Source organism: Manacus vitellinus, unplaced genomic scaffold (genome assembly GCF_001715985.3).
Source record: "Manacus vitellinus isolate BGI_N305 unplaced genomic scaffold, ASM171598v3 scaffold_15_pilon, whole genome shotgun sequence".
Taxonomy (NCBI): domain Eukaryota; kingdom Metazoa; phylum Chordata; class Aves; order Passeriformes; family Pipridae; genus Manacus; species Manacus vitellinus.
In genome coordinates, this window is record NW_021939122.1 from 16,505,052 (window position 1) to 16,531,863 (window position 26,812).

The window sequence follows — 26,812 nt, forward strand, 5'->3', positions numbered from 1 at the left end:
TATCTCCTTTTCCCATCGCGGCGTTCCGCCCGGCGCCGCGGGCGGTGCCGAATGTGCGGCGCTGAAGCGCCAGGCCCGTAAACAGCGGGCGGGCGAGGCGATGGCGGCGGGCGGGCTGGCGGGGCTGCTGCCCGCACAGACACAGCTCGAGTACGCGCTGCTCGACGCCGACACCGCCCAGGAGAAGGAGAACCTGGTCTACCAGTACCTGAAGAAGGTGGACAGCCGGGAGCGGGACCTGACGGTGCCCGAGCTCGGCGGAGGTGGGTGGCGCGGCCCGGGGCCTCCCCGGGGAGGTGGCGGAGCTGCGGCTCCCGCCGTGACCGCTTGCCCGGAGATGCCGAGGGCATGCAGGGCCGGGCAGGGACGGCCCCCTGAGCCGCTCTTGTAAAGGGCGCTTGTAGCTACAGGAGGTGTCACTCCTGGGAGCACCGGGAGCGAAGGGAAAGGAGAAAGAAGCCCTTTAAACATGATCCCCCGGTACTGCAAAAGCCCCGTTCTTTAAAACCCCTTTTCTAAATCTCTGCTAGCTTCGTTAATTTACTGGGTTTAATTTATTTTTTTTTTTTAATAAAGCTCTTCCCATCTGTACAGTGAATTGGTATCTGTCACCTCTGGTCCTAGTGAGAACCTTACTAACTCCCAGCTTTCTCCTGAGCTCCCTTGGTTTCCCTGAGTATCCCTTAGGATGTTCCTCATCTCTCTCTCCCCATGACTTACCCCTGATCATACAAATTGTGCTGGAAATGTCATTGATCCTCTTTCTGTGGTTTGCCCCTTTCACACATTTAATGCGTTTCTACATCTCTTCTTGTCCTAAGGATGAAATCAAGGGTTAAACCTTGTATGATCTTGCAAGTCCTGCTCATAGTCCTTAAAACCTTAGTGAGGTTCTCTGCAGCTTTTGGAGCTCACATCTGACTGCCAGACAGAGACCTCAGGAGGTGAACTTCAGGGTTAAAATCACATGTATCATGGGAATGAATTATGACTTTTAACCACTGAAGCAAAGGGAATGTTCTTTTTGTGTAGATTGAGACCCCTGAATTGAATTTTAGCTTTTGTGATAAATATTGTTTCACTTCCAGTGTTCTGTCAAGACTTATTTTCTCCTCTAAAATAGATAGCCAACATTTTTCAAGTGCTTTTTAATTAAAGATATTTTAGTTCTAGTGAAAAGGGGAGCAATGCAGCAAAATAAACTACCCTTTTCTTTTAAAAAGTAAAACCCTTATAGTATGGAAATAATGCATACACTTGATAAATTATTCTTATTATTGTCACCAATGCTAAATGTATGTGAATTCATTTATGTTTATAAGTATATGGAGGTCGAGATTAGTCTTCCTCTTAGAGAAACAGAAAACAGCCTCCTGCTGACTTCAGCAGGAGTAACTTCTGGGGCTGCAAGAACTTGGTTTGCTGAAACTGTCAGTGGAACTTTTGAGGATTTTTAGATTAGTCAACATTCATTTTTTAAGAAAAGGCCTTCAAAAACTTAGTTCAAGTTAACATTGTATCACATCTGTCTTTTCCCTCTAAGAATTTCAGAAATGTTAAGAGATAATAATAGCAGAACATATTCTAGGATATTTATTCCTTATCTTGATACCAGCATTTAATGGGATCAGAGGAATATCAGTTACCAGTGAGGAAAGAATGCTTTTATGTCTTGTGTCAAGTTATTCGAATAAATGAGCATGAGTTCTGCTGGGTCTATCTGAAAATGTTGTATTTCTTCCCATGTAACAGAATTAATTTATACCTGTCATTTCAAACTTTGAAAATCAAAATCAAATCTATAAGCACAAAAATATTTCAATGATCTCTGAAATCAGTTCTTTACAAAACTGTTGGAAAAATCATTAAGAGTTTAACACTTTCTAACTTTTACTAGCCTTTATGTGAACTTGAAATGATTGTTACCCATGTGATGTTGGGAGTTGAATAATGTAAATCATGTTTTAAAATGTATGAAATTTGTTCTGAGACTTGCATGTTCTTTCAATTAAAAGGTGCCTATTTAAAGCTGTAAACTACACTTTGATATTACAGTAAATCTTGTTAATAATATTTATGAAGAATTGTGGAACATAAGGATGAGTTGGATAAATACTTTTTGTTTCCTTTTCTACTTGCATGGAAAGGGATGTCGAACTTTTTTTTTTTTGAAGTTAAATGTATCAGGAGCATTATGTGGTGTTGTGTAAATTAGGTATAAGTGTCTGCCTTTCCCTGCCCTTCCCCTAACTGGGTATCACCGTTCTCTGAATTCCAGATCTGCAATGGTTAAACACTGAAGGTCCTATTTCTCTTCACAAAGACCTTTGTGGAAAAGTTGTGGTGTTGGATTTCTTTACTTATTGCTGCATCAATTGCTTGCACCTGCTGCCTGATCTCCACGCCTTAGAGCACCAGTACTCTGATAAAGGTAAGAGTGCTTTGGTTTGCTTGGAATAGAATTTCCTGGCAGTGTTGCAGGCGGAGTAGCTGAGTCACTTTGTTGCTGGTTACTAAGCTCCTGGCAATATTTCAGAGGTGACTAAAAATGTCTTCTAATCTTTTAAGTAGCCTAAAAAGGTGACTGTGTATATTTCCATCACATTTTTAAATAGGGTTAAATAAAGCATCTGTTGTGTCTGTATAGTTAGACAAACAGGATATGTGCTTAAAATCTGATATCTTTCAAAAAAAGCTACTCAATGATGTAAGATGCAAGCTCAAAGTTAATATATGTAACTCTTCACACTTGACTGAGGAACCAGCTCTGAGAAGAATACAGTAAAGGTGGTAGTATGGATATAATTAAGATTACTTGGGTTTTTTCCATTGGAACTCAAATAACAAAATATTTAAGCTCGATTTAAAATTTTTTTGATATTGGCATCATATTGTATACCCTTAATAGTCCTGTATTCTAGAGAGGGAATTATGCTCTTTAATGTCACATCTGAAATTAGATCTATCTCCCACTCTGAATGAATAAAAATGCAGGGTAATTTCTGTTTAGAATGCAGTCTCTTGTCATCATGATGACTTGTCAGAGATAAGTTGTGGTCTTACATAGTGTGTCAGCTACTCACTTATCATGGATATTTTAACAGACTGAACTGTGAGATAAAGAACAGTGTTACTTTCAGCCCTAAAAATATTGTACTATATGTAATAAATAAAAGTATCTTAAAATGCTTAAGTCTGGTTCTCCCTTACTGTTTCTGATTGGGATTAATTTTGGCAGTATTTTTTTTCATGTATTACCTTCTTTCACTAGAAAAAGAGATTGCAATACCTTTGAAATTTACATAGTCCTTTACATACATTTACAGAGCACTTTGCAGAAGACTCACACTGATTTTTCTACCTTGGAAAGCTTAGCTGTTTGCTTTGAAAAAAATTGAAATGTGGAATAATGTTTCAGATATTAGGAACTTTGTCTAATAAGGAAAAACCTTCATGGCATTTTTTTGGGAGAGAGTCAGTTTTAAGTGGAAGGTGATTAGCAAATGATAAGTGGACTGCTGTGGATATTAGGCATGTTGGGAGGAAGGTCTAGCCTGAGATTTCAGAAGATTACTTTGATCATGTAATGAACAATATATTTAAATTATAAATATTTTATAGTATAGTTATAATATAGCTGTTATATAAGGCTAAGTCGTTAAATCGGCTGATAACAAAATTTTCATTTTAACAACCTCTCCCCCCAAGCTTTCTCTTTAAACTGCTTGTACATCTCTATACTGGTGTAGAGGAGGCTGCAGCACTCTGAGCTTAAGGTCCACTTGGAGACGTGTTTTTCTTTGACTTGTATTAAACTTCCTGTCATAGGAGTTACTACTCAAGGAAAGTACTTTGCTGATGGTGATAAATGATTTTTGTATTTGAACTGTCCTTGTAAGTTGTTTTTGGATTTGAGCTATCCTCTTCCTGCAGGAACCAGAGTGAGAAAAAAGATACTTGGGGTGAAAGTGGAAGTAAAGGGAAAGAAGAGCAGGTGTGTGGAACATTAATTTTAAATTTAATCCATTAGGAAGCAGAGGATAGCAGTTGGATCCAGGAAGAGATTAAGGTGCTTGATGGTTCAAACAAAGAGAAAAATACATTGGGCTTTTTTTTCACTATAGATCTCTGGTTTTATCCTTTTCTGCTGTTTTCATGACTTTTTTTATCAACCCTTCCAGAATTATTTATTCTTTCTTTGCTGTGCAAAGTGTGTAAATCTTAGCATTACAGTAATATGTATAAAATATATCAAGGCTTGTGGGTTTTTAACCATTGAAAAATACTTCAGTACATGAACTTATATCAGTATGCATCTTCTTCACCCAAGATAAATGTGAATTACTAATCACTAGGAGAAAGAGAAGGGGAGAGTTGTTGACTCAAGAAACTTGAGAAAGATAAAAGTTGGAAGAACAAAGCATCCTGTTTTAACAGAGCATCTATCTCATGATGCATTTGGATCTTTAATCTCTTGTTTGAATATTTGAAGGAATACTGCCTATTTTTTTCTTAGTTATAAGAAATGAATTTCTTGATTGTGCATTGTGTACATACATTTTTGATACTCTGATTACTTTTTATGCGGTTCAAATGCCCTCTTATGTGGAGTATGTTGAATGTTAAGCAATGTGATCATCAGACATGAGAAGTTTAAACTTAAGAGACTATGCAGGATGATCCTAAATCATTAAATATATCATAGTATATGTGCCATAGTTCTATTGTCTGGAACTTCAGGAGATCTGTTTCAAAATGAAGACTGCTTTCCATAGGATTAAATGTCGTCCAGGATCTTTATCTGATATGTTCTCGCTGCTATCTTCAGTGGTGCTATTTCTGTGTTTCAAGTGGCATTCAGAAAGTTATTTTGAACCCCAGTGCATATTCAGTTCATGTTATCAGCAGTCCAGAAATTACTTCTATAAGAGGAAGTACTTTTTAATATTCAGAAATAGCTTGGCATGAATCCAGTGTTGTACTCTGCTGTAATCCTTCAAGTAAAGTGTTTTAAATGGTGTGCATATTGTTATTTCTCAGCATAGCATCCATCAGTTTCTGCAAGAGTTTTCTTCATGAGGGGATGTTATAACTTATTTGTGTTGCTCAGGTGTTCTAGCTTTAATGATGTTTTTGAAGGACAAATATAAGCCCTGGTGATGGTCCTTTTACAGTTAAAATATTTGATTGACCTGGTGGTTGGAGTTCAGCAGTTAATGATAGTACAACTTCAGCTGTCTGATGTTGCAACATTCTGCAACTATGGAGATGATAAAGACTGTATCAGTTATAGCAACTCTTTAATTCTGTATCTGTGAAATTGTTATATTCAAGCCTGCCTGGTTTGTTGCAGGTGTTATTTGTCATTTTGTCACAGTTGTCAGCACTGCCATTTTTATTTGAAATATAGAATACTGTGTTGATTTCAGAAGCTGATACATTTTTTTTTTTACTGTTTATCTAGAGATAAATATATCAAGGTAACTGGACTTCCAGAGTTCAATGTTATTTTTGCGGCTCTGGTTAACGTTGGAAAAAAATTAAATACCGTAATTGTGTATAAGACAATCAGAAGGCAGTTAGGTGTCATAAGCATCTGAAAAAAAAACAAAGTATCTGTTGAACTACAACATACCCGTAATTATTTTGAAAGTATTTTCTACCTTAGTATATAGAGGTTCAGGAACTAAAAACAGTTTATGACATACTAAATGTCAAACAGCTGGGAAAGTAATGGTCCTAAAGTTCAGTAATTTCACTGAAGTGTTATTTCCAAGTTTCAGTATTTTCTATACATAGTTTTTTTGTATTCCTACTGAGATGTAATTGCTTTTTGTTTGTTCAAATTCCCTGTCATTCCAGAAAGCAGTCAGTCACATTGTGAGAGAACTGTGGTTCATTTTTCCTTGGTTTTTTTCATTCAAGTACATGTCAATGCACAACTTTATTTTTCCTTTCAGATGGTCTTGTTATTGTTGGTGTCCATTCAGCGAAATTCCCAAATGAGAAGGTTCTGGATAACATTAAAAGTGCCGTTCTGAGGTATAATATTGTCCACCCTGTAGTAAACGACGCAGATGCAACACTGTGGCATGAACTAGAAGTGTCCTGCTGGCCAACCCTGGTCATCCTTGGGCCTCGTGGAAATATGCTCTTTTCACTTGTTGGAGAGGGACACAGAGAGAAATTGTTTTTATTTACTTCTATAACACTGAAATTCTACAAGGAAAGAGGACAAATCAAAGATAACAGCATTGGAATAAAGCTGTACAGAGACTCCCTCCCACCTTCTCCTCTGCTGTTTCCTGCCAAAGTGACTGTAGATAATTCAGGAGAAAGGCTGGTAATAGCAGACACTGGACACCATAGGATTTTGGTTATTCGTAAAAATGGACAAATTCTGCACACTATTGGAGGTAAGGGTGTATGTATATATATATATAAGTTTATCATAGTAATTTCAGTTTAGGAGTAGAGGATGTTCGCTGGGCCTGGTAGGCTGATTCTTTTCTTGAAGGACCTGGCAGTTTATAAGTATTGCCAGAATTTTATCTTGTACTAAAAGCACTTTTATTGATTTGGGGGTATATAGTATAAGACCATCAGTGTGGGACTCTGTTAATGCAAAATTGTTTGAGATACCTAATTTTTTTTCATTGCTTCATTGACTAAAGTTCCTGTTTTCATGCGATGTCCAGTATGAATTATGAAAATACATTTTGTGTTCTTCTGAGAGAGTTACAAATGGTTTTAGGTATAAGGAATCCGCATTAAGCAGCAAGGGAAAAGACAGACTATAATGCCTCTCTTTCCAATAGAAGAAGAGAATGTGGAATTTTGGTTAAAGTGGTCAAAGTTGCATCGTAATGCACTATGTACATAGCTGTTCAGACAGTCCATCTATGAGCAACCATGATAGACAGATTTAGGAAGTGGTCAAATCCCCAAATTATTGGAAACAATGGTTCATTCATGTCTCAGAATCAGGACCTGTGTGCCGATGTGTCCTATATTACTTAGTCTGGTGTTGACTAATGCCTGCACTGTGGCAGAATCCTACGAACCTCATAAAAATACCAGTGGCACTGCTGTTTAAAGAAAGGAAGGAAAAATCTCTTGCTGTTTGAAGTAACAGTTTATTGGGATAGACAGGCTATTTATCCAAGTTAACCTGATTTATCATTAAGGCATTAGTCTAAATTTAGGAAGTATAATCAGAATTTCTAATGGCAAAAGTGAGAGAATTTGGTTTCTGCTTGATATGTGAGATTAATCTCTGCCCTCAAGTTACCCAGTAGTGTTCTGCTATGGTCATTAAACAGGAATTCGGAGGGAGTGTCCTAATCTCCCAACTGGTACCCGTCTTTCCTCTGGCACTCTGTGCTATTCCCTTCCCTGGGGATATGCACCCTCATGCTTACAAGGGAAACTACTGGAATCTGATACACCAGTACTTCAGTCCTTCATATCTGTTAAGGTCTAAATGGACTTCTGACAGGAGGTTGTAAAAGTTTGTGTTTCAGTGACTCAGTTAAATGACTCAGTGGGCAGAAAATAATGTAATGAAGTTGATAATACAGCAATAAACGTGGGCATGCACAAAGGTTGAAATTGTTGTATTTGCATCATAAATCACGATACACACATAACTCATACCTAAATGTCTCCTGCTGACATATACTGCTAATGCACTTTAAATGCTACTCCCTCTGAAATATGATGCTTACCTTCATACTGTTATATTCAGGTCATGTTCCTTTCTGTTTCTTGATTGTTCTGTGCAGAAGACTGTCGCTCCATCATTCTCGCTGTTCTTTTGTGTAATTAGTTCCATGTCATCTTTTACCTAATTATTATTATTAATGAGAAAATGTTGCTAATCAGATGTTAATTTCATTTCTGATTACACCAAAATCTAAACTAATGAAATAAAGTAGAGTTTTGGAAATTAAAGTTTTTCCTGTTGGCTTGTTTTGATATATTCGAGAATGAAAGAGCTGTAGTTTTTTTGTCTTTCATTGTTGCTGTTGTCCTTCAGTACAGTTTAGAACCCTATTTAGACCCCTCTAGAACAATTTAGAACCTTACTAAGACTTCTCTGAAATGTGAGCTTAAAGAAGCAGAGAACTAGTTCAGAATGGGTTCAAAACTTATTAGCACCAGGCTATTTTAATTACATATCAGAGTGACTAAAATGAGACTACACAAAATAGTAATAACATGAAGTGTACAAGGCGCTGTGAGAGCAGCTCTTAGAATATGTAATTCTCTTACAGGTTTAAATGTATGGACTTTAAGGTGACTTTTTATTAAAATTACTTTCGAGTTTGCTTTGTTTTGTTTATAGGTCCAAACAGTGGAAGAAGAGATGGAAAATTTTCAGAGGCAGCTTTCAACTCACCACAAGGGATTGCTATAAAAAATAATGTTATTTATGTAGCCGATACAGAAAATCACCTAATTAGGAAGGTAAATTTTCCATAAGGAAACTAAAGATTTAATCTCGTACTGTATTCTATTTACGCAAGTGAAAGTTTACACCAAATGAATGACTCTCTGAATATCCTTAATGTCAGGAAGAAAATTTGGTCCAATATCTTATAAATAAATGCTGTTATGCAGGTTTGTTTGGTTTTTTTAAAGGCTACATATACTTTATGCTTCCTGTCAATTGAAGATGAGATGGTCTCCTCATTATAGCACAACAGGGTTTTGTTGTGGTTTTTTTCCTAGTCACTATTACTTTCCTGTTATGAGAAACATCTATTCTTAGTACTGGAAGCAAAAACTGGTTTTGTTTCACTTCCAGTAGTATCAGATTCTTATCTAAAGTTATTGTACTGCTGTGTTTCAGTGAATATCTAAACTTCCTTTAACTGTTTGGGTCTCTAAAATACAGGTAACTGCCTTAATATCAGAATTGGCTGCATGTGTATTCTTTTTGATTGAACACTTGCAGAGTTTTAGCTTGTAGGAATTGGATCTTACATTTGATTAGGTGAAATTTAGAATAATCAGAAGTTAAGTTTGGTGATGGCAGTATAATGTGGCCTTATTATTTAAAGTATTGTATGCATCTCAGAAGATCTTGTACTCAGATCCTCACCATTATGTCTGATTGGTGACCAAAGTCATTTTCTCCGGAGTCCTCATCTTATTAATATTCACCACTGTAGCCTGGTGACCACAGGAAATTAAGTGTTGCAGGTAGCAAAGACAGCACAGAAACACCTGAAGATCTGGATCATATTGCTTCAGCATTTTCCATGATAGTAAGCTGTTCCCTTTCATCGAAATGTGCCATGATGGTATCCAAGAATTAAAGTAACACAATAGCTGCAGGAAATTATTTCAAATGCTTGTGCAGACCATAGACCTTGCAAAAGGAGTGCATTTACTGCTACAGAAGTTAGAAGATTCCGTATGTGAAAGACTCCCTTTTTACACGATCATCCTGATAAATTCATGGGAGGTATTGGAAGTCACTTAGAAAGTAAGTGAAAGGGTAAGGAAAAATAAAGGGATTTAGGTTACAGAAATGAAATAAAATCATTTTTTGCTCTAGGGCATGAAATAAACTGAAAAAATAATTTGCTTTGCTCAGATTATTTGATATGGAGATGGGAGATACAGTATGTGAGTTTTTACATCATATTCCTATAGAATTTTAAAATAAAACAGTCACATCCATTGTTTATTTAAGTATTTATCTGGAAATTTGGGATGCTTTCTTCTACAGCTGCTGAACAAATCTTGACAGAGCAGTGTTAATTTTTGTTGCTTGTGGAAGAGAGTTCCAGGCACATGGTTTTCATGCTGCCTGCTTCTTCCCCACGCTCCCCTGCCCATCAGCAAGCGTTGTGGTAAAATTAATTATTTTCCTACATAAATAAATACCTGATATTTGTTAGAATTTTTCTGGTTTTGACATCTAACTTAAATTATCTGTAACTTCAAGTTAAGTTTATGTATTCCATGTGTGTCATTTTGCTCCACGTAGATTGACCTGGAATTAGAGATGGTGACCACTGTGGCAGGCATTGGGATACAAGGTGTTGATAAGGAAGGTGGAGCAAAAGGAGAAGAACAGCCCATCAGCTCTCCGTGGGATGTGGTCTTTGGAAGTTCAAGTAGTGTATCAGTTGAACTTTAACATCTCATATTTTCATGTGCATAACTGTTTGCTGTATGTTTCCTTGTTTCGGTATTAATCTGAGATATAAAAAAATTAAAGTTTTCTATACAACTGAGTGTAAAAACCACTGGTTTCAATTGCAAGTGGTAACTGCAGTTCTGCTTAGGATCCTGAAATATTACTTGATGAAAGAAAAATTCTTTTGTGGCAAGTTATGTGGTTAATGGACCCAAATACAAAGGAAACTGTGACTGCTTTTGTTAGGCCAGTGCTTTATGCCAGGATCGCTTAAGCAGCAGGTACATTTTACAAGAAGGAAGTGTTGTACAGAAGTTCCTTTCCTTGACTGTACAGATATGTCTGACCACTTGTAAATATTTGGGTTTAGGAAATAAAAATAGTTTTAGTTGGGGACCTCTGTTTATTCCTGTTTAGGTGACATAAAATCATTAGGCTCAAGGTCATGACACAGTCAGTCAGATAGGAGAGGAATACCTCAGAACAAATCTTGCAAGCATCAGGAGGTAAAATAAATCTTTGCATAATAAGATGCAAGAATCAGCTTCTGGGGACTTGAGTAGCTTTCTTTGCTGATTCACTTAACATACACCTGAAGCTGACATCTCATAACAGCCATGTTTTATTGACTGTGAGGCAGTTTTCTCCTGTTTCCATTTCAGTTTAATTTAAAAGTTACAGATGCCAGTTTCTTAACAATGACAGAACAATGCTTAAAGGGGGCATAAAACCATTGGGTCGTTATTTCAGGCATAAAAAGTTGACTTTCAATATTCAGATTTCTCGAATGGGGTGGGGAAGTAGCATGATTTACTAATACCTTGAACAGAGGTCTTTGCAAGTGTAGTAAATTATAACATTTTATTGACATGCAAGCATTTGTTAAAATCTTGGGTCAGTTATGAGGAAGACATGTTCATACTAGGATTAAGGGAACATAGAATCCTAGAGTGGTTTGGGTTGAAATAGGCTTTAAAGTCCATCTAGTTCCAACCTCCTGCTGTGGGCATGGATAACTTCCATTAGGCCAGGTTGCTCAAAGCCCTGTCCAGCTGGGCCTTGAACAATTCCAGAGATGGGGCATCCACACTGGCAACTTGTGCCAGGGCCTCACCACCCTCACAGTAAAGAATTTCTTCCTAATATCTAATCTAAACCTGCCCTCTTTCAGTTTGAAGCCATTCCCCCTTGTCCTGTCACTCCACGCCCTTGTCCAAAGTCCCTGTCCAGCTCTCTTGTAAGTCCCTTTAGGTATTAGAAGGTGCTCTAAAGTCTCCCAGAGTCTTCCCCTCTTCAGGCTGAACAACCCCAACTCTTTCAACCTGTCTTCATAGCAGAGGTGCTCCAGCCTTCTGGTCATCCTTGTGGCCTCCTCTGGCCTTGTTCCAGCAGGTCCAGGGAGCTTGTTCATAAATGCTGATAGTGTAGAGATCTGGTACAAATACACTGTCAGTACGGACAGAGTACCACCAGCAGCCTTGAGTACTTAAGCAACTAGGATAAATTTAATAAACGCTTTTATTAACATGTCTTCTACCCCCCCAAAAAAGCCTTTTTTCAAAGGTTTTGTCAGCATGCAAGAGGAAGGAGGAATACCTGAAAGACAGTCTCACTGGGTGCACGTTGCTATTAATGCAGGCGTGAATTTTGGTGAATCTCCTTCAATCTGATTTTCCTTTTGTGAACCAGTAGACTTGAACGAGTAGATGGTATGGTTTTCAGGAGATCTTGAACCAGAAAGCTGATCCCTGTGGGATGTTATTGCAGAGCTGTTTCGTGAATCAGCAAAGAGACTAATAACTGATTAGCGTTTCAAAAACTTGAGCTGGTTAACAGAACTATTCGAAGTATTCTATAATTTTACTTTTAATTTTTGTGGTGCTCTCTTCTGCTTCTACCAGTAACTGAATATATGTTGATACTTTTTGAAAGCTCTGCTTGTTAAATGTTAATTGATATGATAATTGTTATCAACATGAACATTATACTTACTGAGTTAATCAGCTGTAGAAGATTAATCATCTGCACTGTTTAACACTGCTGAATTTTAATAAGCATTTGCATAAAAATCACATCTTCAGAATATACTCTGTTCAGACCAGTGTAGAGTTTTCTCATCTTCAGGTAGAACCTACTAGTCAGTTTTCTGTTTAGATTGCTGCAAAATATAATATAAACTGTCAGTTAAGAAGAGATTAAATCAATTTAAAGTATTTTTTTTTTTGAGACGATAATGAGCCAAATAGATAAAATGGGGAAAAATATAGATTACTGTAATGGCAATACAAAATTCTTTAGAAAACAATAACCGGAGAGAGTTGTCAAAATGGAGAGTTATACTGAGTAGAATGCAAACAGGAGTCTGTCCCAGAGCATGAGGAACCAGGAGTTTTTTGATTTAATAGTTTGCAGTGCATTTTTGAACAAGCATTTTTTACTGTCATGAGTTGCGGTGATTTCTTTAAGTTTCTTGCCAGACATCAAAATAATTTGTCAATAATGCAGCAGTATTTGTCAGAGCTGTATTGTTGAGTTGCAGATTGCAAAGCTGCAAATTGCTTGAGCCTAATGGGATCTTCTGTTACTCTCCAGTATATTAAAGGATGCATTTGTGCCTCTCAGAGTGCTGTCCTACAACTAGATACCCTGTTGTCAATGTTAAAACTGCTATGCCAGTGCCTATTTAGGCATCTGGATGGGTGAAGTAATTAATGAGAGTTTAAAAAATTACTTCTGTTTGCATCCACACAGCAATATCCTTTTTTTACATATGCTTATATCTATCTCTGTGCAAATTGCAGGAGGTAACGTGCACTTCAACAACTTAGGTTCGTTATGACAAATTTTAAAAGTTTGACTTTTGTGTTAACTGGTTAGCCTGTGGGAAATAGTAGCATACTTTCCCATTTTCCTTAGATCTGTGTAGCTGAAACTGTGTGTAGGAGGCATTTTTTTCTTTCCAGAAGATAGATTTATAGTTGAGATTTTTAATATGGATTTTATAATTTTTAAACAAGCGATGTTTCTGAGTTTCAGTGTGCAGAGCCATGTTATCAAGAACATGAAAGGGAAAAAAAAGGAAGTTTAAATGTTTAAGCTGGTTATGTACTACTGCTGACCTTTTCTGAAGTCTCAAAGGGGAAAGGTTAACTCCTAATTTCCTAAAGAAATTTTTTTCCTGTATCGCTGATGTTTCTTGAGGTTACTCCTACATACAGTTTAGAGTATATATATTAATCAATTAAAAGACTTCATTGTTTGTTTAAATTTTTAATATATAGTTTGTTGAGAAATTAAAAATTGTGAGAATAGCTTTATGAGGATGTGAATAGGTTAGTATTTGGAACAAATTAGTATTTGTTGTATAAGTGGCGTGCTTTTAAGCATCTGCCTAGTATTTTCATAAGTAGGGTTTTGTTGCCCCATTTTTTACAAATGCTGAAGTCTGAGACAAAGAGATTGAATGTGAAACACCATTTAAAAGAAAGTTGGCACAAATGTCCCCCTTTAAGGCAGGGGAGTTAATGGAGACAAAAAACACATGGTAGGATTCAGACAGACAGTATTCTTCCTTGTCATCTCTTTTATTTCTTTAGTTGTGAGCTTGTGTTTTGCCCTCCCATTAAAATTCTTGAATGAACTCCATGGATTAAATTCTGGCTTTATTGAGGATGGTGCTGAAATTTGCATTGACAGAGATTGTGCGGGAAATAGAAGGGGAGGGCCAGCAGCTTAAAAATACATTATGAAATTACTGTGTGCTTTTTTAGCTTTCTCTGTTGTCCCCTTCTATTTTTATTTAGTGGGTGTTGAAAGCAAGTGATACTTTAATGCACAGTTGATTTGAGCATGAAATGTTCTTGATAGCTGCATTCTTGCTGAGAGGAACAGGACAATGACTTGTGCTTGGTGACATAACCGTGTGTTTCGCATTCCAAAATCTGGTCTTAAATTGCATGATTGTAATGTATTTATAGACACTCCCAAGTACAGTATTGACCATGTTTTCACTAAACCAGCTGGAAATTTTTACGTCAATTTAAGTTTTACATAGATATTATTTAAATGAAAGTACAGTACCTTATCACACTGGTACAATTTTTATAGCCCTTAAAAGGCAAAAGTATGTAAGATTTTTTTTTTTCCTCTCTGTGTTTCTGCTAGAGGATTATTCAGTACCACTGCATTCCAGAGCAAACACTCTTTTTTTCTTTTTTTTTTTTTCTGAATTACTCATGGTGATTCTTCCCTAATTTTACCAAAAAAACCCCAAAACAATAGTCACTTAAGCAGTAAGCAATTAGCATTTCCTGGGTGAGCTCAGACTGTAAATGAACTATTTATGTCTGAACATGTCTTCTTGAGTGGGATCCTAAATTACTTGTAAATAACAATTATTTTTTATTTTAAATTCTTGAAATTTCAAAGAAGAAATAACTTCGGTAAAGATAGGGCCGAAGTAAAGTGAAAGATTTGTAGTAAGGTTTTATTTCTTTGTAAAAACTGTTTAAGGTGAAAAAGTCTTTTGAGAAATATGAAATGAAGAAGTCAGTGCAGGACTGCAGTGAAGCAGTACCTTGTTTTGGGGGGACTTCTGAAGTGCGTCTTCTTCTGCACATTGTCTGAGTGGGTCAACCCGCTCATACTGTTGACAAAATCACAGAGAGGGACAAATAGATTTAACATGTCCTAACAAATTTATGAACGGGTTCTGTACTGGGTTGGGTTTTTTTTTTCCTTTAAGCATTGGGGACAAAACTGAGGAGAGAGAAACTTTTGGAACTAGTAGCTTTTTGTGTGATCTGCCCAAAAGAATTTATCTCTACAGGAACCGAGTTAAACTGTTGACTGAATGCTCTGTATTCTGAGCCAAAATTTAAGAGATTACAGAGTTTGTGGTATAGTAATAGCAACAAAAGTTGTTAGTATTTCACATGTTCACCATAGAAACAGATCAAGAAATTAGGTACCTATGTTAGTATTTCAGTATAAACATGCCTTTGATATACGAAGACCAAAGTCTTAATGAAAGGGTTTAATGTGAGTTGTGACTCAATATTCAACAGTAATCTCACTATTTAGTTTGACAGACTACTTTTCTAAGATGGATTTATCTACATCTTGACAAAATGCATGATGAGGAGGATTACTTTCTGCAGTAAAAAGAAGCATTTGGATTAGCAGAGTTGCCATCTTAACAGTTGTCAAACTTAGAATAATTCTGAAGTCTATGACCTGAAACTGTAAAAAAATTATGATATTTGTACCTGGAGTGATAGTTCTCATTCTTTTTGTTCCAAGTCTATAGTCTTGTTCTATGAATTAAATGTATGCTCATGATAAAGAAGCTAAAATTGCAAATCAGATTTCTAAAGACTAGTTGAGATATCAGTTACAGTTTTTACTGCAAAATTCCAGATGCAAAACTGTTGAAAATAAACATCCTTAGCAAGTCATGGAGAGGCTTTGTCAGGCGTGCTGAAGTCAGAATGAGACACATTTTTTAACTGTTACCATTTGATGCTGAAAGTGCTTGTGAATGTGGAATGTGGGTGTTGGAAGTCAAGGGAGACTGTGGTGCTGAAGTACTGTCAAGTGTATGTGTTTACTGTGCTTAATTAGGAATGAGTAAAACACATAATAAGACTTAACTTTCTTTTTAGTAGTTATAGTGATGTATCCCAACACTAAATAATCCAAATTTGTTCTTTCATGTTTACAAATGCAGTCTCTTCTGCTTTGGATTTTTTTAAAAATATTTACTGCCATTACAGCTAGAAGGCCTGAGTTAGAAAACTTGTGAAAGAAATAAAAAATATTAATTATAGTCATCATTTTTACCTCCCTGTTATCTCCCATTTTATGACATCCCCTTGATATCTATGTCCAAGAATTTCCCTTAGTGAGAGAGAAGGTATGTTAATTAGGGAGGAAAATTCCAGAAGCATTTTATTTCATAAAGGGTTATGCTGTTTGCACGATGCAACACAATACGAAAGAGTTCCAGGTAGCACAGGATGATGTGTGCTTGTAACAGTCCAGACTTCCAGTGCAAAAGCATGCCTTTAGGGCTTTGGTGTCTGTCTCACTGAAGAAGAATGGCGATTGTCTAGTTGTTCTGTGAGTCAGATTTGCATTTAATTTGCTAAACTTCCTTGACTTAAGAGAAGGTGAGATGTGCATTCACTGAGCACAGAGGCAGTGTGCCTGTCTGGGTGTTGTATAGCCCCTTTTGCTCCTTGAGAATTTACAGGGGATGAGCATACCAACAAATTTCTTCCTTGTTGGCTTTTTTACTTCCTTTAAAGATAAAATTAGTAGACAGGAGTAATATTTTCAGACTTCAGTCTATTTAGAAAATGTCAGTGGTGCCAGCCCCAAAATGTAACTTTGATTCCCAGGCTTTTAATTCCCAGACTGGAAGCAAGCATGCAGTCCCCAGATAGGGAAGCTGGAAGTGTGGGCAGTCCTGGGAATGGAATCCCTTCAAACAGATGTTGCTGTTGGCTGGTGCAAAACAAAATCATTTCTGTGCATTCAGATTGACTCACCATTAATAGTCAGCAGTGTTACTGTTTGAAATTGTGCATGTGTACAGACAGGAATGGGAATTCTTAAAACACAGATGTATAGCAGAGGCACATTCAGGAACTGAAACATCATATAATTGCTGAAGTATCATATGATGTGGAATACTGGTGCATTCAGAGCTCTGGTTCAATATTAGTGAGTGTTTGTAACATAAGTATATCACATTTGCAAGCCATACCTCACTTTGATACAGGCAGCACTAAAGATAAGAAAGCACATACCCTAATAAGGAGAAACTACACTGGATTTTTAAAACAGCTCAAGATAGGTTGGAATGTAGTGCTTAATTGAATAAATGTAAAATAATTGCTTTGTTCTTTTATGTTGTTTTATAATAAGTTCTTTAAAAATAAATTCTTTCCATTCAGGGATGATAAGGAGTTATGATAATGATGGCATTACCATAATTTTACATGCTGGTTCTCCCTCGCCCGCTTCTCCTGCAAGACCAGCACAAGGATAACAAGCAGTGGTGACGTCCTCAAACTACTCTATCCTAAAAGAAAAAGTTTTTCTCTCTTTTGTTTCAGAACATAAAGCATTGAAATATGTAGTGTGAGGACCACTGTGTGATAAAATACCTTAGCTGTGCAGCTATAAGCATTAGTTTTACTTTTATGGTTTTATATAATTTTTTTTTTATTAAAGCTCTGACATATTTTCCACAGTTGAGTATGCTCATGCCCTTTCCATGCTTGTATCCATTCTCTTTGTTCTAATGGCCATCCAGTAGAAAGTTGAGTTAAAATTTATGATGGCTATGGAGCTCTTACTTGCTTTTACTGCCTTGTTCTCTAGTTGAAGAAAGGATCTTTATCCATCTTACATATTCAGTAAAATTTGAATTTGATATCGATACTTTTTTCTTATATTTGAAAGGTCTTTTAGTGTGTAGAGTTAGAGTAAGAAACCTTTTCAATTTTTCAACACGTAGCTGTCACAAGGGAGTTCTCAGTGTATGGTATTAGTGAATTGGATAGATGGATGGAACAGTTCAAGTCTTACTCCTTCATATAATTGGTGGATAAAGTGAATATTAAATAATTAACAAAGCACTCTTTGAGATTCCTCAGAATGAATTGCCCAGCATAGGAAGATAAAAAAGCTCACTTTGTGAATAGACCAGTGATTTTAACATTTTTCATTCTGGAGTACTTAGAATAGTAACATCTGAAAAGTGCAAGATATGCATAATGGAAATGTAAAATCCTAAATCTGGGCATTTACTGTATAGAAAGTAGTGAAATGATCTCATAGGCTGTTTTCTCAATTTAAATCTCTTAGAAACAAACACTAATCAAAAGTGATTTTTTGAGCAGGGAGGTGTTGTTCTGGGTTTTTATTATTGGAATGTTTTTGGCACTGTTGGAATCTTGGTAGCATTTCTGATAACTCATAAATTGTATGTTTTGCAACTCATTTTTCAAACCTTTTTTGCTCAAAAAAAAGCTTTTAGGTACTTTGCAAATTTGACTTTTAATTTTGGAGCTCTAGTTTATGTAAAAACAGGGTGCAGGAAAGAGTCACCGGAGTTACTTTGATAACAGTCTTGGAAACTTGTATCTTGATCCAAGAAACTGAAAAGGCTGAAGATAAACTACATTAAAATCATACCACTTCTATTCTGCAGAGAGCTCACAGTATAAGAAAATTGATCTGGAGACAAAAGGATGCTTTTTTTCCCCTTCTTGCAGTGTGTAGTGTAGGAAAGATTTATGATTAGAAGAAAAACAGCAGGGTCTCAGTTGGGAGAATGGTGGTAATTTCATTTTTTTGGACTAACTTCTCAGGTTGAAAGTGCTTGCAAGCATTTCACATAACATTGCTTTTATTTTGAAACTCCGAAATATTTGGTGAGGGGAAGTTTATCCATGAGGCTATTTTCAGGAACAGCTGTGAGATACTTAATGCTTCGTAAATTCATGTGAATAAAGGTTTCTGTGAGCAACATGAAGGTATTTTTCTGTTGAGTGGCTAATGGTTATTCCAATACCTGATCCATTCAATTAGAAAAAACATGTTTAGGTCTTCTCTGACTAGATGAGGCATGTTAGAAAGATAATAGTGTCCCCATTTTAATGCAGTTTTTGAATGTCACCTTTCTGTTCATTAAGATTTTCTTTCAAAACCTGTAAAAAAACTGCCAGTAGTTTTTTGGGGTATATAATTTTGTCACTAGTGTAGTAAAAAACCTCAAGATTGCACTCCCCAAAACCATGCTTAGGAAAGATATGTACTTATTGTTGGCTGGTATGAATCAAAAAATAACAGGTGAAACAGACACAATAGCAAAATGTTGCAAAGAGCAAATCCCATTTGAAACATTGCCTTTATCAGGTAGGGATATTAAAACCACTATCTTTATAGCCCTGGAAAAAAAACCAGAAGAAAAATAGCAGATTTTGGTAGATGAAAGACATTCTCTCTATTTCTCTTACTCTGTTTTTTTGGTTGGGTTTTTATTTTCTTCCCCATGGCAAAAGATGAGCTGGAGTAGGAGGATAGCAGGGATGGTTTGATGACGTGTTTGTTTTATAAAACAATTCCAAAATGGTTTTTTTTTCATCTGGCTTTATACATCCCTTTTTAAAAGCTTCAGGAACCCAGGAAGATGATGTTTTATGGATAGCAATGGCAGGCACCCATCAGATATGGGCACTGATGTTGGAAGATGGAAAACTACCGAAGGGAAGGTAAGCAACCGTGCTAAGAGACATGTGAAATTGCTGTTTGTCGTGATAAACAGCTTTCAAACCCCAAAGAGAGAGATAATCAAATTAAACTAAAAATAGTTTAATAGTTTAAAAGCGTGTGTGCTTTAAAGTCTGCCTGCTTTTTCCCACATCTGTTGGATGAAATTAAAGATACTGCTTTTGCTATACAGCTATGACTTGGTAAGGTGCATTCATATAATTGAATGCTACTTTTCCTTGCATTTGCCAAGTTACCTAGTAATGAATGATATACTGAAGTGACATAAAAGTTAGCACAAAAGCATTGAATGATTCCTTGTGCTGCAGTACAGTTGGTTTTATAACTCACAAATGTAGCTTCTATTTATGCATAATGTCCGAGATATTTCAGACTCAGTATTGAAATTGGGCCCTATTTTCCTTTAGTGATTTAAAGAAAGGAGTCTGCCTTCGATTTGCTGGGAGTGGAAATGAGGAGAACAGGAACAATGCATACCCACACAAGGCAGGCTTTGCCCAGCCTTCGGGGCTGTCCCTGGCTCCCGAGGATCCCTGGAACTGCCTGTTTGTGGCGGACAGCGAGAGCAGCACCGTGCGAACCGTCTCGCTGAAGGATGGAGCGGTGAAGCACCTTGTAGGAGGAGAGAGAGATCCATTGGTAATCACTTCAAACTTCCCCACACTGCCCTACTAATATTCCTCAAGCCTGACCTGGAGGAACCACTTTTGGGGTGAGAGGGTAAATCAGTTTCCATGGCCATCAATTTCTTAACTTCACTGCTTGGAATGCAAATGTGTGCCAGTTGTGATGCTCAGGTTTTAGTAGTTATATTTAAAATAGCCAATTTAATTGAGCATCATGTGGTCATTAAACTAGCTGGATTCATAACTTAGATGTGAGAGTTTTCATTTCCATGGTTAGCATCCACACTTCCCAGTTTTTAATATCCTTGTTTTAAAATTGTCTTGATTTTTTTTTTTAAAGTCAGTGAATTTCCATTTAATTACAATCATTTACATTCATGTCAACATTGAATAATCTAGTGTATTAATTAAAATAAAACACGTTTTCAGAATTTGTTTGCCTTTGGTGATGTGGATGGAGCGGGCATAAATGCAAAGCTGCAGCATCCCTTAGGAGTAACATGGGACAAGAAAAGAAAGCTGCTCTATGTGGCAGATTCCTATAATCACAAGGTAAGCATATAGTAACTTGTTATATACAGACATTGGAATTTGTATTACTATGAAGAATTGTTTAGTAACATACAATGATTGTGCTTGTTTCTGTTAAGCTGAGGAAACTAATTATATGAGTTTCTTTGTGGGTTCTTTTTCTTTCCTTCCTTCCTTCCTTCCCTATGGGTCCTTTTATTTACCATTGTTTGCTGTCACATTCTTTTGTGTTGATGTGATGGTCTCTTGGGGGAGATGAATTTAAAGTGCCAAGTTACAGTTCAGACTAAAGACTCTTTCCTTGTGTCTTCCCAAAGATTCTGAAGTAGAATAAAAGAGCTAGGAGTGCTTAGTAAAGAATGCTGCAGGTTTGATAAAACTGAGAGAACAAGAGGACTTGCTTTTCCCTTAAAAAAGCCACCCAAGTTTTGAGAAGTATTGTGAGTTGCCTCCATGGAACTCTGAGATAAGCAAGATTGTTTTTTATGATTGTTCTTATGTGATGTTTTGTAATCACTCATGTCTAAAACTGTACACTGATTATATGTATTAAAAGACAAGTAATTAGTTTAATTTGAGGAATAAGGTATATAACACTAACCGCTTATCAAAATGTATGTAGCAAATGATACTTTGTTTTAGATATTGTATAAAACATTATAAACTTTTTGTTACTACTTTAAGAAAAAAAATACATTTCTTTTTAGAAGAAAAATAATCTAGAAGTTAGCCTGCCAATTTTGTTATACATCTACTGTTTCGCACATGTTTCCAGATGGGCAAAAAAACATTAGAAAAACAAACCATTTTATATTAGAGAGGTAGATACCTTTGAAATTAGGGAAAGGAACACTGAATGAAGACCAAAGGAAGAAGTAAAGTCCATCAGGGAATGGGGAGGGCAGAAGATGGGACATGTCACTTGTTAAAGAATGATAACTCCAGGATGCGCAGTTAAGGTAATCAAAAGTTAGTGCTATCTTCTGAAAATGTGAGACATAAGATAATACAGAACTTTTAAATACTGCTGGGTTTTTTTCAGTGAAGTTTTTTTGTGTCTTTCTTTGTCTTAGATTAAGGTTGTAGATCCCAAGATGAAGAACTGTGCTACCCTGGCAGGCACAGGAGAAGCAGGCAATGTTGTTGGTTCCACCTTTACCCAGTCAACTTTTAATGAGCCAGGAGGTTTGTGTGTTGAAGACAATGGCCGCTTGATGTATGTTGCAGACACAAATAATCATCAGATTAAAGTGCTGGACTTGGAAACAAAAATTCTTTCCATGGCAAGTAATATTTATTAAACCGGCTGATAGTGATGTTCCTTGATACAAGTTTAGCAAGTGGTATAAAAATGATATAGCTAACTTTGGGTACAGTAGCTATATTCACAGAGTATTCTGTGATGATCAGGCAGATAAACATTGTCCATTAGCAGGACTGTTGAAAGCTTTGGTCTTTGGAAAGGCAGCTTTTGAATGAAAGCAGAAAGTGACGATCCTCTAGAAAAGAGTAACACAGAAATATGAGTTATTAAAAAGTACAGCCCAGTTTTTCAGTATGAAAAGCATTTCATGAGCACTTTATAAAAATTGGAAGTTGAAATCAATTACCAAGACCTGTAATTAAACTGTAAGAGATGATTCTGGGAGGTCAGTGACTTGAAGCAGGATACATAGTGGGCTTCCAAATTGTCAAATCAAAACCACTGTCATAATTGAGCACTGCTGTATTTGCTTCTAAAAAAAAAACTGTGCTCCTCTCCATCTTACACTGGCACTATGTCATAATGATTTTTTCAAATATATAGACATACATATGTATGTCTATGATATAATGGTCCTTGTGTTTAATAGTACGTAGTCTTAATGTGTGTTTAAATTTTCCTATCATATAACGTGTTGGTGGCTTTTCTGGGAAACTCCCCTCTACTTTACTGTGCAATCTGCGTAGTTAAAATCTTGGATTTTACTACCAAAGCATGCAGTTTACCACCAGATTAGAAGAAAACACCTTTACATTTTATTTCAAGTAAAAATGTAATGCAACTGTTAAAATGTTAAATTAAGGGATACTCTAAAGTAGTTACGGATTTTGGGGTTTTAATAGTAAATATTGCTTTTATTTGGATAAATCAGGGGGGGTTTTCATTTTAAAAAAACATTTCATCCTTCATTTTGTTTTTGTAGTATTATTGCACTCTGTCAGAAAGTTTTAGGCCAATAACCATAATATCATGTGTCATTTTTCCCTGTCCTTGTCAGCTTTGAAACTGTAATTGTATTGTGAAAGCCCATTTGCTTTCAGTACAAATAAAAATAAATATTTTGCTTGATTTCTTCTTATAGTTACCTATCCTGAAGCCAGAAGCATGTGATGTTCCAGATAACCTGCCTGTACAAAAGGATAAAATAACAAACCTTCCAAAACTGCCTAAATCCGCACCAAATGTTCAACTTCCTGCAGTAACTGTAGCTCCTGGCCAGACAATTCAGTTCTTACTAAACTTGACTCTTCCTCCAGATTCAAAACTGAATGAAGAAGCCCCCAATTCCTGGTTTATTACAGCAGAAGGTAGCATGCCTATGTTTTATCAGTTGAACAGGAGTAGTTAAGATAGGGTTACATCATCTTGTCCTGCAGTACAGGGGATCTCAGTCTGATGAATCAAGATGTCCCTCACAGTCCCGTGTTCACATTTGACCTTGTGATGCAATACGTGGTATTTAGAGTTGATACATTTAACAGCTGGAGTGCAAATATTAGAAAAAGCGAACACCTGTTAGACTGCTTGGGCTTGAAGTATTAAATGCTGCATTATTTTATGTTTTTTAAACTTCCTTGGAATGAGCTGCCAAAAAGGGCTTGAAAAGGTACTGATCCCCTTCGGTGCTTGCCCTTTGTCTCTATGTACAGCTCATTCCAGACCTACTGTCTGTTTCTGAGAGAAAGCTTACCATGAAGATAAAGCATATTCCTGAAAGAAATTCCTTTTTTTTGGCTCTTGTCTCTTCCAGAAGGTATTTGAGATACATTTATACCTAACCACTTTGAACCTCCTTTCTTATAATTCATATTTGCATAATTATACTTGTAAAATACTATACAGACACTGCAGTGTGTTTATATGCCTTATGATTTAATGTAGTTTCTTATCCCAGTTTGTGATTTTGGGGTACAAATAGGCTGTTTCCAGGAGAGTTGGCATACTTTTTAGCCTACAGAATCTCCAAATATTGTCGAAGTAAAGATATATGTGATGGCTTCAAGGGTTAGTTTAAAAAATTGGAAATGTAAGCAAGTGAAATTTGTCTTTTCAAGCTCATAAATTCTAGAGCCAACTTTTAGGTATTTTCTAAAAAGCCAATAAGAGCACTTCATCCATCTCCAGTAGAATACAGAGTACAATGCAGTGAGTTAAGTGTATGTATTGTGCAAGTCATTTTTCAGTTCATGTGCTCTCAAATATTTAAGTAATATAAAACTCGAGTTTTGTTCTCACAGTCAGTCTGAGCATTGCTATATTGCACCAACCCACTGGTAAGACCAGCACTGCTGTTTGGAAATGTCATAATTTGCCTGCAGTTTTATGCATTTATGGCAGATACTTTACCTGGTGTATTAGATCTCTGATACAAATGTAGGAGCATATAGGAGAAATTGCAGTTCTATTGCAGTTGAATAAGATATGCTGTATACCTGCAGTGCTGACGCAAAGCTGTGGGTCTCTCCATCTTTAAATGACTGATAAAAAAAAATTTGTAAATTACTTTTGCTTTTTTTGTTGTTCACAACTGGAAAAATCATGAAGGAAATCTCTGCTAATGTCTCATGTGAAAAGAAAGTCCTCGTTGTCATGTTTTATGTAGGTTTCAGACATGATATTAAATACTGTAATGATAAAATTTTTTGTTCTCTTACAGATAATATGTGGTTGCTTCAAGGACAGTGTCTGACTGGAGAAATCAAGGATGTTTCCTGTCAAACTGTCATTCCCTTTCAGTTACCCAGGAGCTGTGTGTCAGCTGAAGCTGTCCTGGCTGTCAAAGCGTGCCTCTACTACTGCAGCAAAGGTAGCAGTGCCTGTATGATGAAAGGAGTCTCATTCAGCCAGCCTTTACAGATAACTGGTACCAACCAAGGCCGCTCAACTCAAGTTGAACTGATACACACATTTTTAACCAACTAACCCAAAGCCAGCTAATTTCATACTTCATTTTGCTATACACCATTTCTACAGGATAAAGTAAAAATAGATAACTTTTCTCTGGTTTTTCCTGAAATTTATGGCAGAGCTAAGAAATAATATACCTGGTCAAATAAAGTAGAGTTCCCTACAGCTTAATGGGAAAATTTATCATCACAACCTCATTTCTTTGCTTTACAGTAGCAGCAATAACATTGTAATACTGTAGACTCGGCTGCCAGTTGTGGACATATTGGATGTCTGCCAATCTAAGTATTGAGCAACAATTTTTAGAGCCCTTTTGAAAGAGCTGGTGTTACTTTGTGATGTTACTGTAAGCTCTTTGCACTGTACATACTGTTAGAGTAGCTAGATCATTCTGGACTAACAGTTCGAAATTCCTTTCGTGCCCTTATTAAATTGTAATAGAATGTTGGAAGGAATAGCCTCCTTCTCCAGTCTGTAAAGGAAGTATCTTGCCTATTTTTCTGTAATGACATTTATGACACGTGTATTTTGAAAATACATCTTAAAATAGGTGCAGCTCTAATTTTATGCAAACTGAGTAACCGCTTTAACTCAATGTGACCGCCTTATATGAAGAGCGTAGGTTCATGGAAAATTTCCTGTGAAAGGAATTGTTCGAGTTTCTACAGAAGAATTTGATGGTGGTTTCTAACAAAGAATGTGCCTCTTTGCAATGTATATATATATAAAGAGAAAACACCACAAAACCATGCTGGAGCTTTTCTGATACATACCAATTTACATTTTATAGAAGGTGGTAGATAATGGTTGAATATCTAAACGGCAAAAATTAAATGTCAACCATTTCAAGCAGGGTGAATCACTTTCCTATTTTTATGATTTCTCTGTAAAGACTTGTGTGAAGTCTTTGGTCTTGAAAATATGAAATATTGTGAAGAATATTTTATTCTTGAAGTCTGATTTTGTAATAGTGGCCACTGAACCAGAATTGTATATTTAATAATGGATTATTTACATTCATGTTTAGAGGTTCTGATCTCCCAACCTTTGTGTCAGGTGCTTGAAGCTGTATTGCGAAACTCTGCCTTTAGTGGTTAAAGGTTTTGCAAGTAAAATTCCCTCTATTTGCCATAGTAAGTAGCAGGAATACGGGGGAGGGTGTGTGTGTGTGCAAGTTTCTTACTTGAACTAGAAGAGTTTCCACCATGCCTCAGTGGTAATTGGATTAGGCTCCATTCTCTGGTCATGATGATCAGTGCTGAGAAGATGATTTTGTTTTAAGTTTGAAGATAGTGTTTTTCACATATATAATAAAGTGCAGTAGTGAAAGAATTTTTATATACAGTCTTTTCTAAAACAGTCACCATTATTCATGACACTTGTCAGTAAATCCCCAGTATCAGTTGTTGTTGCTTTTTCTTACTTAAAGACTGACTGAAATGTTGGTCATGAACCCAGGAGTATTGTTTTAAGGGAACCATATGGGCTGGTGTGGTTTTTCCTTCCATTGAAATGCCAGTCTATCTGAGAGTTCTTTGTGGTACCAGAAATGGTTGTTATCTCACCTGTCAGTAAGGCAAGGGCTGAACTATTATTTTTCTTGTGTTTGGTTTTTAAGCGACTTTCCTAATTCAGTGTTTCAGCCTCTCAATTCTCACATGCCATTTTGAAGAATGAAAAAGTTTTGCTACTTTGTTCACAGATTGCAAATTCTGCTGGAAGGATGAAGATAAAGAAACTGAGTTGGGCATGTATTATTGTTTACACTTTAGCACAACTTTCACAATTTTTTGTCTGTTTACCTTTGGAAAGCCAGGAAACCTTAGATCAGCATCTAGATACCCAAAAAATTTTCTGTTGCTCTCTGAAAAAAACAAGCATTAGTTTCAGAAGTTCAGAATAAGGAACCAATTTGTTAGTTATCTTGAATGTGTAATTCATCAGGTGGATTTTTTTCTCTCATTTTATTGCATCATAGAATGGCCTGGGTTGGAAGGGGCCTTAAAGATCATGTAGTTCCAACCCCCC

General features: G+C 36.4%; 1 protein-coding gene across 1 annotated transcript; it reads left to right on the forward strand.

The window, feature by feature from the left end:
• Nucleotides 1-52: 52 nt before the first annotated feature.
• NHLRC2 (NHL repeat containing 2) lies at nt 53-26,812 on the forward strand. The gene is made up of 11 exons (XM_018069334.3): nt 53-263; nt 2,279-2,431; nt 5,961-6,416; nt 8,348-8,469; nt 10,001-10,130; nt 19,338-19,437; nt 19,864-20,095; nt 20,512-20,634; nt 21,687-21,896; nt 22,959-23,184; nt 24,534-26,812. Exons 1-11 carry the CDS (start codon nt 101-103, stop codon nt 24,797-24,799), a joined length of 2,181 nt encoding a protein of 726 aa, XP_017924823.2. The 5' UTR covers nt 53-100; the 3' UTR covers nt 24,800-26,812.

What these genes read in the sequence shown, in the direction of transcription:
- NHLRC2 (XM_018069334.3), top strand. Translation starts at nt 101, where the DNA reads ATGGCGGCGGGCGGGCTGGCGGGGCTGCTGCCCGCACAGACACAGCTC. An exon ending in GCACCAGTACTCTGATAAAG is followed by an intron (nt 2,432 to 5,960) that starts GTAAGAGTGCTT and finishes TTTTCCTTTCAG; the next exon opens with ATGGTCTTGTTATTGTTGGT. An exon ending in TGTGGTCTTTGGAAGTTCAA is followed by an intron (nt 10,131 to 19,337) that starts GTAGTGTATCAG and finishes CCTTTTTAAAAG; the next exon opens with CTTCAGGAACCCAGGAAGAT.